Source organism: Archocentrus centrarchus, chromosome 24 (genome assembly GCF_007364275.1).
Source record: "Archocentrus centrarchus isolate MPI-CPG fArcCen1 chromosome 24, fArcCen1, whole genome shotgun sequence".
Classification (NCBI taxonomy): Eukaryota; Metazoa; Chordata; class Actinopteri; order Cichliformes; family Cichlidae; genus Archocentrus; species Archocentrus centrarchus.
In genome coordinates this window covers 7,542,734-7,561,721 of record NC_044369.1, presented here as the reverse complement: position 1 = coordinate 7,561,721, position 18,988 = coordinate 7,542,734, and the positions used below count along the sequence as shown (strand labels likewise).

Below are 18,988 nucleotides of genomic sequence, written 5' to 3'. Positions count from 1 at the left end.
GTTATGCTCAGAAAAAGACGACTTTTACATTTTTTCATATTTCACAGAAACACATCCTGACTACAGTCTTTAAAACAAATATAAACTGCAGAGTCAATCCAATGTTGTTCTTGTGGAAATGACACTGACACCTGAATATAGTTGTGGTCAGAAGTTCACATACACTCATCTTGGGCATGAATGTCCATGATATTGTTAATTTGGGCTTTTATTGATTTCTTTGAACTGTTTTTTTCCCATTGTGGAATGATTGTTCAGACGAATTGACGCTGTATTAGCCGTAAAAGGAGGCCCTACACCATACTAATAAATTATTGTGGTCTAAAACCAGGTGTTTCAGTTTAATTGTCCAACCCCTGTACATATTAATGTTAATAAGCTTGTTTTATCCTTTCCAAAACCAGTTGTGATGTGTTTGAGATCATTGTCCAGCTCAAACACCCAGTTGTGTCCAAGTTTCAAATTACCAAGACCTTCATGCCCATGATGAGTATGCACACTTCTGACCACAACTGTGCATGTTTTGTGTTTGAAAGATGTACTGTTTGTCCTGAAAGTGCTGACTTGGTTGTGAGAACTGGTTTCTATCCAGTTCTGCCTATTTTATGAATTAAATAATTTTGAAAGCTTTAAACAATCACTATGGCACTATGTTCCTGGTTACTAATATCCTAGATTATTAAATAGGAGGCTGGAAAGAATTAGGTTAAAAAAAAATGTAGGTTGTCAACTAAGAAAACTCTAAACTGTGTGCAGTTCAGTGGAAAAGGCTAAACATTGTCTATACAAATATCGTGTGTGCACGTAAGAGCCATTTGAAGCATTTAATCACATTCTTCAATAATCAAACTATATTTCAAATCATGATGATGACAAAAAAAAAAAATCACTTCACGCTGCACAAAAACTCCTCAGTTGCGATTCTCCTAATGCCACCAAAAATCAGACATACAGTGCAACCTTACTGACAGTGTTTGAAGGCAGCTGAACTTCACTTTATGTTCACAGTAACGGGGAAACAAGAAGAGGTCTTGGAGCAGAGTGAGCAAAACAGGACTTCTTAATAAGTTCTGAAAATATGTTATTGCAACTATCAGTTGTATTCTTCCTCATCCTGTTGGCTGTTAGGGGTGAATATTTACTGGTGCTCCAGTGTGACTGTATTCATGTGAATAACAAATATGCACCATTACACTTTTCCTAGATTGGTTACACCTTTCTGTCACAGAGAGAGAAGAATGCAGCTGATGATTGATGGTGGGTGGCTACATTAATAAAATATGAATAATTATTTCAACTCACTATTTGCCATATTCAAGCACAAATTATAAATAAAATTATTTATTGTAAATGATGTCTGTTTTTCAGCCCACCCACGGTGCCTGCACACAGTTTGCAACTAATTGCACACATACTGGACGCTTGAAGTCTCCACTGAAATCCAATAAAAATTTATTTTGGTGAATAAATCAAGTTAGATTAGTTTACATGGGGGAGACTATATTCATTTTGTTAATGATGCATATTTCTTTTAAATAGGATCAAAATGTTTAAAGGCTAATAACTGAATAATAACAGCAAAAAGATCTCTAATTCAAGCTGCATCTTCTACATTCTTGCTTCAATTCTCTGTGCACCATTACAAAGAAGCTGGCTGCAGCTTTGACATCTTGAAAGCAGCAGGAAGCATCACACAACCACATGTGTCTCTATGCAGGCGTGCACTGGCCAGAAATAAGGTATGCAAAGGGGAAAGAGCACATGAGGCTGCAGCGGTAGTTGGTCCGTTGTTGTTGTACATGATACTCCAGCTGTTCTGCTGCTGAGCCTTCTGAGGGTTTACTTTAATGGACATGAGTCTTTAAACCGTTTACTCTGGATCTCAACATCCATTTGCGGCACTGTTTGCGGGCCGATGTTTTATCTGTACATGCCAATTTTATGACACTTCACACAAACAAGAGCTGAATCACAAAAACCACTGCGTGAGAGTTCAGGGGAACACCCAAGAGAAAGATTCAGAGAAAAATAAAATCAAGACTTTTTTTTTTTTTTTTTTGTGGAATAAGGCAAAAGAACAACGCTTTGTGCAGAAATTAATCAGTCAGGCCCAATTTTATATCCCTGGAATGAAATTTGTGTTTCCTCAGTGATTATGATGTTAGACAGAATAAGTTTTAATGCTTTTGGTCAACAAATCGACAAGCCAGTCAATGTTTTCAGTTACTTAGATTTTATTTAAGAGTTTAGAGGGGACTATTATGATACGATCATATATACTATTACAGTGGTAAATGCTCATATTAAACATGGCCAAGGTTTCAAATAATAAAGTCAATTTATGTACAAATAATCTCTGAACCAGAAACTCAAGTTTCAGAGTGCTCTAAATGCTAATTTTCACATTTTTTCTACCTCTAAATGCTTTATGACATCAATACAAGCAAAGCTACTTTCATCTGCTCCCTTAATGCCAGATGCCCTTCCTGCCTCAGCCTCAAAGGAATCAAACTGGGGATCTTTTGCTTACTAGGTGAACGTATGAATCACTACACTGTGGAGCCACTGATCTCAGTAAGAGCAGACACCTGTAATATAGTCATTTCTGGCACACAGCTCTGGCTGCTGTTCGGGACTTGTGTTTGCAAGGGGCAACCAATCAGAAAAACGTTGACTTCAAAGGAGAAGAGCTAAAACATCTTGTTTCAGACCACGGATGAACTGAGGGACTTCACAAGGTTTGGCATTTATTTTCTTTTGTAAAGACGTTATTCACCATACTTTAATAATTAATCTGTTAATTATTCATATTCAATTTCTGCTTGACTTGATGTAGCACTGTTGCATCACAGTAAGAGAGTCCTATGTTTGAATCCAGGCCAGGGCACTTCTGTGCGGCTCTTGGAAGTTCTCTCCTTACTTGCATGGGTTTCCTCTGAATTAATCAAAAACAGGCTCAGTTAATTTTCCCATTAGTGCACCTGACAATAGTTCTGACTTATATCTCGCTCCAAAGTACTTATTTACAACCCCACCCCCTCACCTGTCCCAAACCTGGAAAGTAACCTGATATGTTCTTTCTGCAAATTGTTTTCACAAGACCTCATGCAGCTGGAGGAAGAAGTACATGCAGAATGTGTGCTGGTGTCTTAATTTTGGATGAAGTAGAAAACAGCACTCTGGTACCATGGAAACTAATTTTTTAACATCTGCTACAGTACCATGTGCAACAGTTTGGACACACTTTGGCCCGGTACTATATGTGTTTACTCTGATGTTCACACTAGTTCACACTACTGAATGAGCTGAGGTTTAACAGAATCATGGGAGTTGAGAAATGTTCATAGATTGCTTTTGAGTTTGAATAAAATGTTTTACGTTTTTTTTTTTTTTTTTTTTTAATATTCAGGGTTTAAAATGTTCAAAGTTAAAATAAAAATTTGGAAAATACACAGGCTGTTCTTAGTTTTTGCAGAAAACAAAGTTGAGAGTTTAAATGGTGCACAGAATTTAAGCTGGATATTCAGAGATTACGCAGAAGGTCTCCAGCTCAAAACTGTTTAAAATCAAAGCTGGAAAATTGTCATGGAAACTATTGGCTTATTTATTGGAGCAGGGTTGAGGCAGGGTTGAGATAACCTAACTTCTCTTAGGATTGCTAATTGGATGCATTTTTTTACAGTTGTGCCTGATTTGCTGTAGATCTGGAAAAACTCACCTGTCATTTCTGCAAATACGCACATACTGTATGTCATTTTGGGAGTGAGGAGGCAAAAGAATGGCTTTCTCATTAAGCCATTTTGTTGTGTTGTTTCTTTTCAAATCTGGGCCTGCGCTTTAAAAGCTTGAAAGCTCTTCACAGATGCTATGAGTAAGAGAAAGGCTCAAAAGAAATCAAAAAGGTGAGTGGCTCATCTGAAAATGTATGTGAATTCCAGATAGTTTAAAATTGAATCCAACCATGATGTTAGTCTGTGCTGTTTTCTTGAGGTTGTCCCCTGGAACAAAAGCATGATTTCCCTCAATTTTCCAGACTTACTGGTAACAACTCTGCCTGGACAGATGCTCTGAATGATGTAAGGCTGACTGCTGAATTAAATAAAATGGAGAAAGAAACAGATGGATATGACCTCTGGGAGTCTTTCTTGACGACATCTGGCTAACACGACTTTTACCATAAAAGTTTAATATTAATCCCTACAGTATTTTAGGGTGCTGTCTGAGTAATGCCACTCAAAAGCAAAAAGCAGCAGAGTTAGTAAAAATCAGAGCAATTTCCATCAATAAATTTCACCATGGATAAAAACAATGATTGAGATGTTCCTTATTGCACACAATGATTGCTGACCTATAAGGAATGACCTAAAAACCTCAGGAAAGGCTATTACACCAGACTCAACAAGTAAATGGTTTATTCAATTTGGTTTCTAGTTATAGTTGACTGGTGCAAATGGGAACAGCCTGATTTGGTGCCAGATCCCACAGTTACTGAGTCCATGCTTTCGTGGGTCTGGCCGTAGTATGCGAGGAACCAACAAGCATAATGCCATAAGGTTTTGGTCCATTAATATACTGGCGCTTTGACTCAAAATGCTTCACAAGGTGCTTCCAGCACACACTCACACTTACATACTGAAGGTGGCAAACCCGGAATTGTTAAAGACACTTTGACATGCAAACAAGAGAGCTGAAACCAAGAATGCAGTTAACTCACAATCTGATATTTCCTGAAAGGTGAGCATTACTTTACCACGTGACAACAATGTAACTTTGATTATAAAGCAAGAAAAGAAACAATGTGATGCGCCGATATTACAATCCACTGGGTAATAGACTCGCTAGTATACTGTGGGATACTGTGTCAGTATCATATTTTGACTTAAGTTGTTATTTTAACAAAAACGCCTTTCTTAGACAAAGGGCAAAGAAGAAATCTGAAGTGATTTCTTTTTAATCAAAGGCTGCAGCTCATGTAAAGCACCAGCTTTCAAATTTTTTTTGTGCATAAGACACACAAAAGGCAAACCAAAAATTCAAGGAACACCTGCATTCGCATCTCTCTCAGTTCCTCTTTTGATTGTATTTTAGGGTGAAGGCACTTCAGACAGCCCATTGCAGCAGCTGAACCTAGCAGTCACTCCACTAACATATACCTCGTGTCCATCTTCTTACTGGACACTTAAACTCAGTCCAACAGTTTTGATCCCTCTGGTTCAGCTCCGGCACTCTTTTGAACTGGGCCAAGTTTGAGAATGGATGTGTACGAAGGTGGTTTCACCCACGTAAGAAAGTAATGTGTTTCTTCATTTGTTAACCGTATTTCTGCCAAATGGGGCCTTCAGTGTGTTGTAGGCTCAAATTCCCACCTTCCAAAAACTGCATGGACCAGGACGATGGACTTGGTTATCATCAACAGATTTTTTGTTTGTTTGTTTGTTTGTTTGTTTTTAGGTGAAATGAGTTTGTACAAAGTAATGAAATATTAAATTAATTACGTAATTAGCTCTGTATTGCAATAGCACATGGCTGTCACAGAATCCCAAAGCAAATTTGGGCTTGTCTCACGGCACACCAGTGTGGCTTCCTACACCACACCACTGATGTAAAGGATCATCAACAAGCAAGAGCAAACTACTTCCCCAACTTTTAAATGGGCTGTGCACACAGTTTATGCTCTCTTATCATTATAAAGTAAATATACAGGTCTGGGAACAAAATCTTCTGGGAAACTGAGGGCTGATTGTGCTGCTACAACAAGGAAAGGATCTTGCTTATGTTACCTTTGCCAAGGAGGTTATATTGTGGGTTTGATTTTTCTTTTAACAGCATAACTGGAAAAAGTTAAGGATAGATTTACATGGAAATTATTTATTTTTTTAACTAGAGTTGGTCTGTGCCTACTTTTAGAAATGTGTTCAAGAATTTCTGGAACATTTCTCTTGCCATTGAGAGACTGTCAAATTGGGACATTTTTGTGTCACAGCTTCACAAACACATATCAGACTGGAAGAAGTAAAATTGGGAGACACTGTTTCAAGAAAATATCACAAACTTACAACTAAGTGGTGGCCTAACTGGTTCTATTAGTGCACAACCACACACCAATAACACAAGCCACAGCCAAGAATATGCCAATCTATCCAGTGTTGCTAATTCATGGTAATCTCTGGCTTGTTCATACCTATGTGTATTTTTCATGCCAAGGTGAGGCAAAACACAACACTGATATCATGGGCCAGTGGACCTATTACACCATTTGGCACAATACAAGGTTGAATAGACACACACACAAGCATTGAATGACCTGAATGACAGCAGGGTTAGCAGCAGCTTTAAGTTAAACACACCAATGAAATAGCAGCATTACATACCGTGTCCGAAGCGTCCAGTCTTATGGACCTCGGTTGCTCCTTGATATCCCAGCATCCTGCAGACCACATCTCCATCCTTTTTATCCCAGACGTCGTCACACACGGTTCCCCAGCGACGTTCATGGAAAACCTCCACACGCCCTTCGTGAGGACCTGACCCATTCACCAACCGTACCAAGGTCTCCTCCACTGAAAACCACACACACACACACACACACACACACACACACACACACACACACACACACACACACACACACACACACACACACACACACAATAACAATCTTTGTACACAGATACACAAATACATTGCCAGGGGCATTTTGTATCAACTATTGTGTTTGCAGACTGTTTTTAAGCATTCAGTCATGATTATTTATGCCAAAAATACCCTCACTCTCTTTTACTGGCATGGCTTTTGACTCATGCTGTGTAGATTATTTTCATTGTGAGTGTTTATAAGTTTAATGAAGCACTGTGAATCAAACCAATATGAAAACAAACTGAGATGAATTGGATTTTCTTGACATGCTGAAGAAGAAGAAATCTTTCCATAAACCACAGAAAAAGACTTTGAGTCAACAAAAACAATAAATAAAATTACTCTGAGAACTTTTTATGTTCTCCTGTGAACCCTCTTTTTTAAATTTAGGCTTGCATTTCTGTTTGCATATACATTTTTTTCTGTGATTGTAAAACCTATAATAGGCCAAAAATCTCACGGATGTGAAGCAAATCTTAGAAGGATTTTGAAATTCATAACTTCCTCCTTTGGAACTTCACAGTATGCATCTGTAAGTGTTTATCCAGTCAACTCATCAGAGGGCTAAAACAACCAGCTGCTTATAAATACTGAGGAAAGGTGAGTGAAAAAAGAGGGACAGAAACTGCAAGTGGACATGAGAGAATGAAGAGGTTAAAGGTGAGAGGAGGAGGTGAATGAATATATGAAGAAATAAAGGATACATAATGGGAAAAGAAATGGAAATAGAAAAAGCTCATTTTAGCTACATATTTATTTATTAGTAGCTTAACGTGATTCACTGTTTAAAATAATCAATAAATATATTAAAATAGACACCCTTTCAGTTCATCCTGGGTCTGAAACAAGCTATTTTAGGACAAACATAAGGTTTGAACAAGGTTGGAACAAGTGCTATGTTTGAAAACCCATCAACCTGTCAGTAGTAAGAGAAAGATGGCTGCTCTCTCAAATATCATCATCAAGTAAAATCAAGTGGTGATGGATGTTTTGGAGACTCCAAAAGCAAGTTAATGCCCAAAGAGTCCAGTGTTAAAATGCCTTTCCAGTGTAGTCAAAACAACATATAGCATGGTACGAAAAACAGTTCATCTTCGGATAACGGTGAGGCTTAAAGTTAGGCCGGGCAGTTTGACTGAGGGGTAAGCCAGCACTGGGAGCTGTAGCCAGCTGCTGTCTCGTTTTGATGCAAAATCCTCTAATATTTTATTAGTGTTTACCTAACACTAACTAGCAGATATCTGCGCTTACACCCACCCCTCTGGTCCACACATGGTCATTTCTGACCCCCCCCCCCCCCGAAAAAAAAAAAAAAACCCCAGAGAGAATCCTGTAGTATTAATAGAAATCTAAAGGCTCAGATAAGCTGTAGTGGAGGCTATCACAGGATAACATTTTAGGATCAACATGTTTGAGTGAGTTTAGTCTTTAATGATGTAAACCTCTAGAAAGGTATGAAACCTTCTACGGTACTTGGGGCGCCCCATTTTCATGGATTCAGCGTTGGAAGGCCTTGCTCATGGCTCTGCAGTTTATCGGGTATTCCTGAAAGCATGCGGCAGCTGTTCTCGTATAATTGTTTTGATTTATCATCTTTCAGAGGGCAGAGAGGAAACGAGAAGGAGAGGTAAACACACACTCACAGCTACAGTGTCCTGGACTGCTCATCACTGTTAAAGCAAAGTGCCGCAGAGCAAAGCCAGACACATTATCTAGACAGGATATTAGTCTCATTGGACCATCATAAATTTTAACTGTGTACCATTTAACTCTCATTACAGTCAAGTACTTTGTATTCACTAGCCCATCATAATTTAATATCTACTGTATTATTATGCTGTCATATCTGCTGCACTTATTTGTATCATATTATTTCCTGAACACCAGCAAATTAAAATCAGAAAATAGATATTAGTTCAACCTCCTGCTGCTTTTTTTTTCTTTTTTAAGCAACTTTGAAAAAAAAAAAAGTTGCACTTAGAGCACCACATCTTCAGTTTTGAGCAAGTATTCAAATGACTTGAAACAGATGTCTGTGTGTTCACGGATCAAACACACAGGATCAGTTTTTGTCACTGCCATGAAGACAAAAAAGTATCACACTGATTAATACTTCTTGTGATTACTCAATATTTCTCTAAACAGCACAGTTTACCTATATATTCTTAAACAAACATCTTCTTCAAAAAAATCTCCTCCAGCCACAGAAGCAACAGACACCCACCATACAACCTGCAAAATATTACATTTCTATACCTAGTTTGGATACTCTTAGACCCTTTAAATCAAAACTTTAGCATTCAGAAAGAGTTTTTTCATTTGCTCGTACCAAGATCAGCCAATGGAATTTGTGGAATGTGTCATTTTCTTTGAATAACTAGATGTTAATTAAGCAAGGTTGAAAGGATGTTTAGATGGATTTCTGTGTCCACAGTTATAATGATGGCGGCAACAGAAATGACAACACTGTGCAGCTTCTTCTGACTGTTAATCCACATAGAAATGTTAACAGGATGAAAGGATTAACAGTAAGGGCACTTTCACCTGGATAGGTTGGTCAGTCTGTTGTGGGGCCAACACAGAATTTATGCATGTGCGCTAATTACACTCTAAAATGCTGCATCATTTTCATTTTTGTGTGCATGTTTTAATAAACCTGAGATATGAAAAATCACCCTCTTACATCCCTTTCTCATGGTCCATCTGTTTCAGCTCTTTATTGGTTTCTTTCCTATAAAGAGCTCGAGAATCCCCACGGAGAAAATGAGAAACTGGAGAGAAGATAAAGAAGAGGAAACGCTCTGGAGGCAGCACATGTAGACTAATCAGAGCCATACAACCAAACTTCATAGGGATTTATGTTTCAGTCTATGAAAAGCTGGACAGCTGAACTCCACTGAATTACATTATGTATGCGCTTTATGTTACAGAAAACTTGGTAAAACTCAGGCAATGCATGAATAACATTCAGTTAATAACACTGCAAGATTTTGAACAGAAGACTATTTAGGTGGTTTTGCTTATCTACTAGTAATACTATCCTTTCAACTAAAACTGGGCTTTAAGATGTGGTCATATTTTGTAGCAGTACAGTACATGTAGGTCCATAGTAAGAGCTATGTTCAGGTGATTCAAAGTAGGTAATAGGCCTAGTCTTTTTAAAACCAAGAACACTAGAGGAAAAAGTTCCAAAACTGAATACACAAATGTCAAAAAGGCAGCACTGAGACTAAACCTTGGGAGAAAGTTGCTTAATCTCACGTTTACCAGTTAATTCCAATCATGCAGACAAACATGCAAATAATTTAGCTTAGTGACTTTCACTGGAGTCAGTGCTCCAATATTCAAAAGCTTGGAATAATTTGTTTTAACACCACAAACCTATAGGTACAACATTTTAAATTATAACTGGATCAAAAAAAAAAATATGGATTAAAATATAATTAAATATAAGGTGATAATTAACACATGTGGCTAGCTAGCCCATTTACAGTTATAAGACTAATATTATTTTAACTGAAAAATAATGTGCTTTATATTTTTTTGAAGGCCCTGTTAAAACTTAAACATTGAATCTGATCCCAGATTCTACTTTTAGTTTAATAATAGAGTTCTGTGCTACTCTTTATTGGATTTGGAAACAGGCATTCAACAGCCCTGACCATGTCCTCCCTGACAGAGCATTACATTGGCTGAAAACATCTGTCTAATCCTTGTTTCACTTGTAAAAGTTGCAACATGCAAACAATAGGTTAGAGGATAACATCTAATATCTGTTGCTTGTGTGCTTTGGTATAAACTATTTTGTTTTACTCTTGCTTTAAAATGAATCAGCCAGACGTTATGCTAGCTTGTTGAGGGTTAGCTCAATTAGCCAGTTGGCTGTAGCTAATAAACAAACATATGCCAGATATAGTTATCAAAATGATAAAGTTAATGGTTGCAGGCGAGAAATGAGAAGCTGACACTGAAGACACACTGTTAAAACATTTGGATTTTGAGCAGTATGAGAACAGAAAGCTTGACAGGTTTAGCCAAAGTAACTAAGGGCAATACATTGTTTGGTGAAATTTAATGTCAAAAGTGGGCTTGGTTAAATGTAATAAAATGTCAACATTTCATAACCGCTAATTGTATTTTGGATCAGAATATGTGAAAAAAATGTAGGTATTGCTGGAAAACAGTCCTCTGAAATACGTTTCCCTTTAGTTTATGTCACTAATGACTTTTTCAGAATGTTAAAGTGTGATGACACACATGCTCACAGTAAGAAAAGTCAGCAATCAAAATAAGTAATTAAGTAAAAATTCAATACCCTGGTTTTTAATGTATCCTGTCTCTACAGCCTGACAGCTCATGTACACCTTGGAAAGCCAACAAAGTGATTCATCATAAAACAGAGGCGATCTAATTTGGACATAAATCATGTACTGCTTCTGTAAAAGTAAGGAAATTAACATGAGCTTTGAGAGATATAATGACTCTTTTTGTTCAACACAAACTAGTCAAGGGAGCTTCAACTACTGGGGGCCTTCCAGGTGGTTGAAGCCTCACAGGCCAGAGAAGCTGCTGCGACCACAACATGAAGGCCAGAACATGGAGTGATGGAGTATTACTAATGTTTTTCTGGCAGGCAGGAGAGTCTGTACTGGACTGGAGTACATGGCTTCAGGACAGCAGCTAACCAGATCCATCTGTTCATAACATCTTCTTTCAGCTTCTCCCTTTAGGGGTTTCCACAGATAATCAACTGGCTCCATCTCACCCTATCCTCTGTCACACTAACCTCGAAACATGCATCTTCTCTGTGATCTTTCTCTTTTCCTCCTGCCTGGCAGCTCCACATTCAGCATTCTTTGCTAAATATATCCACTATCATTCCTCAGCACATGTCCAAACTATCTCAACCTCGTTTCTCTAACTTTGCCTCTTTGCTTTTTGTAAATCTTCGCTTTCACTCCTGTCACAAATCACCCGACACTCATCTCCACCTGCTCTGCCCTGCCTTCACTCTTCTTCACCTTTTTTGTGCACTGCCCATTGCTTTGAATGGTTGAACCCAGATATTTAAATTCATCCACCTTCCCTTACCTCTGCTCCTTGCATCTTCACAATTACACCTGCCTCCCTCTCATTTACACACATGTATTCTGTCCTGCTTCCACTGACTTTCATTCCTCTTTTTATCCTAAAGACCTCATCAGCTTTATCCCTCTGTAGTTACTGCAGCTCTGCACATCACCATTGTTCTTCAAAATTGGCATCAGTACACTCCTTCTCCATTCCTCAGGCATCTCACGCTCCAAGACTGTGTTAAACAATCTGGTTAAAAAAAAGTCTGCTGTCCACTCTCCTAGACATCTCCATATCTCCACAGGTATGTCATCTGGATCAAGTGCCTTTCCACTCTTCATCCTCACTTCCTCCTTACTAATTCTCTGCACTTCCTAATTCACTAACTGCCCTCCGTCTGTCCTCCTCTCTCTCTCTCTCACATTTTCCTCTTTCATGAGCACCTCAAAGTACTCCTTTCACCTTCTCAGACACTCTCTTTACTCGTTAGTGCAAATGCATTGCTATCCTTAATCACCTGCTGCACATCTTTTCCAGCTTGATCTCTCTACCAGCACTTGCAACATCATACCTAACATCTCCTCATTACCTCTGTTCCCTTCACCTACATGTCCACTGAAGTCTACTCCAATCACCATTTCCTCCCCCCAGGGACACAGTCCTGCTTCATAAAAATGACTCCAGAATTCCTCTCTTCTAACTGACATCCAACTTGTCAAATTCCCCACCGAACATGCCTTCCTCTCCCCTTCCTTTGTCTTTCAGCCAACAGTAGCACAGTTTTCACTGGTATCCTGTTGGCCAGCAGCACCGGAGGCAGTCATTCTTAATCTGGGCCCTGACTGTTCTGATATGGAAATCACATTGCCGATGATCTGCATGTTTGATTTGGTAAGGATTTTACACCGGGAGTCCTTCCCGATACAACCCTCCCCATTTATCTGTGTTTGGGACTGAAACTCTGTTCATTACACTTTCTTTCAAAAGTCAGATGTTACTGTCTTTAACATTCTTTGCTCTTCTCATTTCTTCTTTTTTGCTTTTTTTTTTGTTGATTTTGATGTTTTAAAATTATACTCTGGTATCTTATATATCAAACATCTTTTTGAAAACAGGGTGAAAGAGCAATTCTGGCTCTGTTCTACAAAAATCCACGTCCTCTAAAAGCCATTAATGAATGTATTTAATAGACTGTAAAGGGTTCACACTGCATCTGATTTTGAATAAATTGCAGAATAAGTCAAACAAATCTTTAAAATGAGCATTTCTATGTTTGCGTAACACTATGTAAAAGAAACAACAAATAATTAAACAACACTGTGATGGATCTGACTTTTTCCTTTTCTGGTAGTCTATAATTGGATTTAGCAAATACAAAAAAAAAAAAATCAACCTAAAATAAAAAAAAAAGGAGAGAAATGTGTAGAACAGAAATATATATATTCTGATAAATGATTTTGTCATTTTTGATCTTGGAAGCAGACACTGAGAAGGAATGAAAACTTTCCTTCATCTGGATTTTCACATTAAAAGAATTACATGATTTTTCATGATCTTAAGTCCCAAGGTGAAAACAGATTTCTCATGTGTGTCAGAAATCATTAATGTCTGGTTGAATGTAGCTGCTGATGTGCATGGTAAAAACAACCTCTCAACGCTGGAGTGCTGTCAAACTGCCAGATTGTATGTCTGCTATACTGTGTCAGCTCAAGAAAAGAATTACACGAATGTTGGCAATGACCTCAACATGAATGGAACATTTTCTTATATGTTACATGGCCCTGGGAAAACATCCCAGAGGAGTTATAATAGGCAAATGGTTGGACTTTAGCCTCTGCCAGTGTTTGACATTTTCACTGCCTCTATCCTGAAAATCAAATCAAGTGAGACATTTCAATTTATGATAATTAGTTTCAGACAAATTTGAATTCACAGTATTGTAAAAGTTTGTTTTGTTGCTGGAAGTGTGCCATTGTTGAGCTTACTACCCACAATACAGAGGAGGCAGGAGAACCACTCATTAGCTCATTAAAGTTCCAATTGTTTGAGAGTATCAGGAACAGCTGTACACGCACATCTTGTCCGCTATCAGTTCTAAGTACGTGTATAAAGTTTATTTATAAAATACTTTTCACAGAAAATCAAACCCTGCCTCACACTAACCAGCAGTGTATTGAACATTTTTAAAAATATTTAGATAAAAAAATATTAAAATAAAAAATATAAATAAAGTATGAAAATATTTAGTGTGAGCAGTGAAATGATTTGCTCCACCACCAACCCTTACAACCTCTAAATGTGGAGATTTTCAACCTGTAAAAATGAAAAACAATAATTTTGTGTATTTGGACATGAATCACTATGTGTGAGATGGACATAAAGAACAACTACCAACTACCAGCTGATCACAAAAATATAAATCATAGAGACAAAAAAAATCAATAAATTTGAGCTATGGTGTGAGTGGTGCATTCAGGGTTTTAAAGAAAAGTATGTTTTTTTACAGCCTTTTGATGAAGAGGAAATTAAACCCAGATGTTTGTGAATTTGCAAGAACCCACTGGCATTTTTTGGGTAAAGTTTGGCATTTTTACATGTGGCCTAATTAACCCAGTAATTAACCCAATTTATCCAGGAGATCGTTATGTAACGTCTTTATGTCATTAATGCTAATTAAATGTAGCCAATCAACCAAGAAAGAAAGAAATTAAAGCCAAATGGGCAAAATAACAGACAAGACAGTGTGTGTGTGTGTGTGTGTGTGTGTGTGTGTGTGTGTGTGTGTGTGTGTGTGTGTGTGTGTGTGTGTTTTAGCACATGTGCTGGCATAAAGAGTGAGCAGTGCAGCCAACTTTCAGCAGTAGGCTTTGGATAAACTGCAGTTGCATTTACAAATAATATACAAACAACATTAGTGCAAGTCTAAATTGATGTGTTTATTATTTTTCTAACTTTTGTTCTTTTCCTTTTCCCTTGTTTTTCCTTCAGGTTTGTTTCTCTAGTTTTGTCCAGATACAGCTGAAAATAAATCTTATCTGTCACAGATTACAGATAAGAGTTTGCTGGAAATATCTACAATCTGGGCTCCATTTGTTCTCTTTTATGCAGAAATAATCATCATGTTTTGTGGAACCAAAGCACTTGATTCTTTCAGTGACACAATATCCTGTACAGCAGGTTTATTTTATGGTAACACCCAATACGTGCGGACGAACTCTCATTTTTCCCACTAATTCTTCTCAAATTTTTGCTTCTTCTGGAAAGTAATTATACAGGTATGAAATGTTTACCTTGAAGCGTAAAACAATCCACGTCAGGCGTCCAAAGTTTGTGACAGAAATACAAATGATGTTATGATTTAAAAGTTCTAACAGCCAGCAGCATGTGGACTCAGCCTGCCTTTTCTTCTCCGAAAATTTAAACGTCCGTGTCTTGTAAATGACGTGAGGAAAGAACTGATCTTTGACAGCTCTGAAATGGGCAGAAACAGCATTCATGTGGTTGAGGGATCAGGACGATTTGACGTGAACACCACCCCATCACTCAGCACATGCAGAACAGCCATGATGATGCAACAAAGAAAGAATAATATAAGCAGGGGACCAAAAAAATTTATGACTTTTTCATTCTACCTGACTCGTGGTTTTCTGCCGGGTTTGAGGTTACCGCCACAGGACCTGTACTTCTTTTCAAATCCTTTGATGTACACTGTGAGATTACATTAAAAACTAAAGCAGAGATTTGAAACCACCTTCAGCTCTCTGTGCATGACATCACATGAAACCCATAAAGTTATCAGCTCATAATTTATTATTGGCTTTGAATCATATGCACCGATACATGTGAGGTGCTCAACTAATATTTTCATTCCCGTGACTGTGAAAGACACACAAGATTTGACTTAAATATATTTAAACATTCAAAGTACAATCTTACAAAAATAAATAATTAAGCATTTATACTTTTTTTTTGTTTTTATTTTATTTTTTAGGATCTCTTCTTGAACCAACATACTTTGATTAAAATCACTTAACGATCTCCGCATATATAGCCAACCCTGTTCTCATAAGCAGAGCAGATAACCACAGGAATACAGTGCTGCTGGTTTTTGTATAAATATATCATCAGCTAAAAAAAAAAAAGTAAAATAATATTTTATTATATTGGGTGGTATACTGGACTGAATTAGAGTTAAGAGAAAAGATTTCCAGCTGTAAGAGTTCCAAAATATGAGCATATTTTCACCCTTTAAAAATTGTACCAGGTCATTTTTTTCCTGAAAAAGTTTTGCTATTCTCCCACTGTGTGTTGAACGGTTATACGCGAAGGAGCCATGTGATGTGATGATATTGATGATGTGGATCTGGGGCTACAACATTTAACTAATTTTAAATGTTCTTCTATCATCTGTCATCACAAAAACAGCACTCCATGTTGGTAGAAGCGGCAAAGGTGCCAAATCAAACTTCAGATACCCCAAAAGGTTAAAAATGGGATCGAATCGGCTCAGTACACTTTGGTCCTGCTAAACTAATCTGGATCCAGGTATCCTTCAGGATCCATGGTGAGGGAATTTTCAACCTTGGTTGAGGTTCACAGCTTCATGCTTGTTGATTTTTGTGTCTGAGAGCGGGGTTAAATTACAATTGACCAAAGCAATAACAGGAATATAAATCACAGAAAGCAAGCTTTTTTTTCCCCCCACACTGCGCCTAATTTAAAAAACAAAAAGACGCTTAGCTGGATCAGATGATGGAAAAAAAATCTCACTGGAATTTAAGCTGCAGTTTGTTATGGCACTAATTAGCGGGTAGATTACTGTTACATCTAATAGTCTGTCTCCAGTGAAGTCTATAAAACACTTAATTTGACTGTTGAATCTTTGCAGACTGTGTTCCCAGTTCCTTTTTTACTGATTGTGTAGTCGTTTATCTGCATGCATGTGTGGTCATCTCATAAGCTTGAAGCTGCAATTTCTGCTGCCAATAACACATTAATGAAATTTACTGAACCAAAAAGAGAGACTTGGCAATACATGAAGGGAGTTATTATTTTGGGGCCAAATAAAACCTTCCCAGTTCTGCAATATTATATATATTGCAGAACTATATATATATATATATATATATATATATATATATATATATATATATATATATATGTAATATTGTAAAACTGGTATAATCATGCTTAAAAATATGCATTGTAAAACTCTAAAAGTCAGGTTAACACAAGTCTGTATGGATCAGTTGTTAGCATTTATATGAGCTGAGTTGGTACAAAAAAGGCAGAATGATTTCATAAGATATTAGCTAAAGATATTGTGGACCGGACACGACCATAATTTTCTTATGGTTCTATTAATTCAGTTCACAGGTCTCACCTGCTCTGTCTCCTCGCTCTCCCCGGTCACCCTTCTCTCCCTTGAAACCTCTTTCTCCTCGGTCACCTGAGGACAAAAGAGCACATGACATCAGAAAAACTGATAATGATGATAATCATTATTTGAAAGAGTTTTGTGTCACAGGACAGGAATAAGCATGGTGTACAGAGAAATCTGGAAAAGTAAGTGGTACTAAAAAGAAATATTTGGAGGAGCATTTTGAAGCTAACTAGAGATCAGTAATATGATTGGGTATGAGAAGAGCATCTTAGAGAGGCAGAGTTTCCCCAAAACTGTGTCTGCAAATTGTGGAACGAGAATGATGTTCCTCAGGCTAAAATTTCAAAGACCTTGATTACATCATCATCTACAGTTTTCATTATTAAAAGATTCAGAGAATCTGGAGAAATCTCCGCGTGCGAAGGATAAGTCTGAAAAATCCGATCATTGATTCCTCAAAACCAAGCACGATTCGGTCATGAAAAAAAATCACTGCATGCTCTCAGGAACTCTTCCAGAAATCATTGTGAACACAGTTTGCTGTGTCATGCCTTCATAGTAGAAGAATCGGGGTGCTGAGCTGGCCTGCCTGCAGTCCACACCTCTCTTCCACATCATGAAACCAAAAATATAACAAAGAAGATCTGGGACTGTTGAGCAGCTAGAATCCTATATCAGACAAGAACAGGAAAACATTCCCAAAAGTCCAGCAACTGGTTTTCCCAGTTTCCAGACAATTACAGATTGTAGTATGTTCAATTGTGAGTAAAATGTGGATTTGTGAAAGTTGCAAATCATTACATTCTGTTTTTATTGACATCTTACCCAGCATTTACTCAGTTCTTTGGAATCGGGGTTGTAAATCCAGTCAGTGTACTATTCTCAGAGGTGGCAAAAGTACTGACATTCTGTACTTAAGTAGAAGTACAAGTACTTATGTTAAAAAATACTTTGGTAAAAGTCGAAGTACTGGTTCAACTTCTTTACTTAAGTAAAAGTAAAAAAGTACAGGCTCTGAAATTTACTCAAAGTAAGAAAGTAAAAGTAGCTCTTTGGAGGACGTTTCTACCTGCTATTTTTGTGTAAAGCTAACTGAACCTTATTATATATTATTGTAATAATATAAAATAATACATGAGAACACAAACGTTATTCCATCTAAATTTTAATCCTAATGAATGTACTCAGCTTGAATCACAAACTGTGAAAGGGAATTTAAACACAGCTCTGTTCTCTGTGTCCTCCATAGTAGAGGGTGACTGTGTCTCCACCTAAACACCAACATGAGGATACTCAGGGGTTACAGTGGGATTCAGAAGGTGGAGGAACCCTAAGATCAGCTGTAGTGGCTCTGCATGGGGAGAAGAACCACAACTTTCTATTGTAGCTCCAGTAAATGATGTTGGTGTGCAGGCTGTGATCAGCTGACCTGCTGCTGCTGCTCTGAGGTTTACTGCTCTGTGTGGATGAACTGAACTCACAAAGATGTAACCCAGTATTTCACAGCTATCTGAGCTGATCTCCATCCCCTACACTGACAGCATACAGTGAATGAATCTCAGCATCAGCAGCTTTGATTCAAACTCATCTCTGCTGCACTGATGTAACCTGTAACTCTGACCATGAACACAAACACTGTGCTCCAGTCCAACACAGAGCTTTACTGTAAATACAGTACAACAAGATAACCTGTTTATTACGTACTAAACTGCAGTATTTTCATAGAATCTTTGAATTACACAAAGTCAGCATACTTCAGTTTGTTTTCCAGTCCTTACCTTTAATTCTAACCTCTCTTCGTCCTCTCCTGTCCTCTTTCTCCATCTCTGAGTGAACTTCTCTCTCTTTGCTCTCCCTGAAATGCAGCAGCTCTTCTTTTAGCTAGCAGACACACTG

General features: G+C 37.7%; 1 protein-coding gene across 1 annotated transcript in view; it reads right to left on the bottom strand.

Annotated features, from left to right (window-relative positions):
• The window catches only part of LOC115774610 (scavenger receptor class A member 5-like), a 56,666-nt gene that overhangs the window by 10,329 nt on the left and 27,349 nt on the right, over nt 1-18,988 (bottom strand). The window contains 2 exon segments of the mRNA XM_030721966.1: nt 6,372-6,560; nt 17,093-17,158. Of these exon segments, the coding sequence (XP_030577826.1) occupies nt 6,372-6,560; nt 17,093-17,158 (255 nt within the window).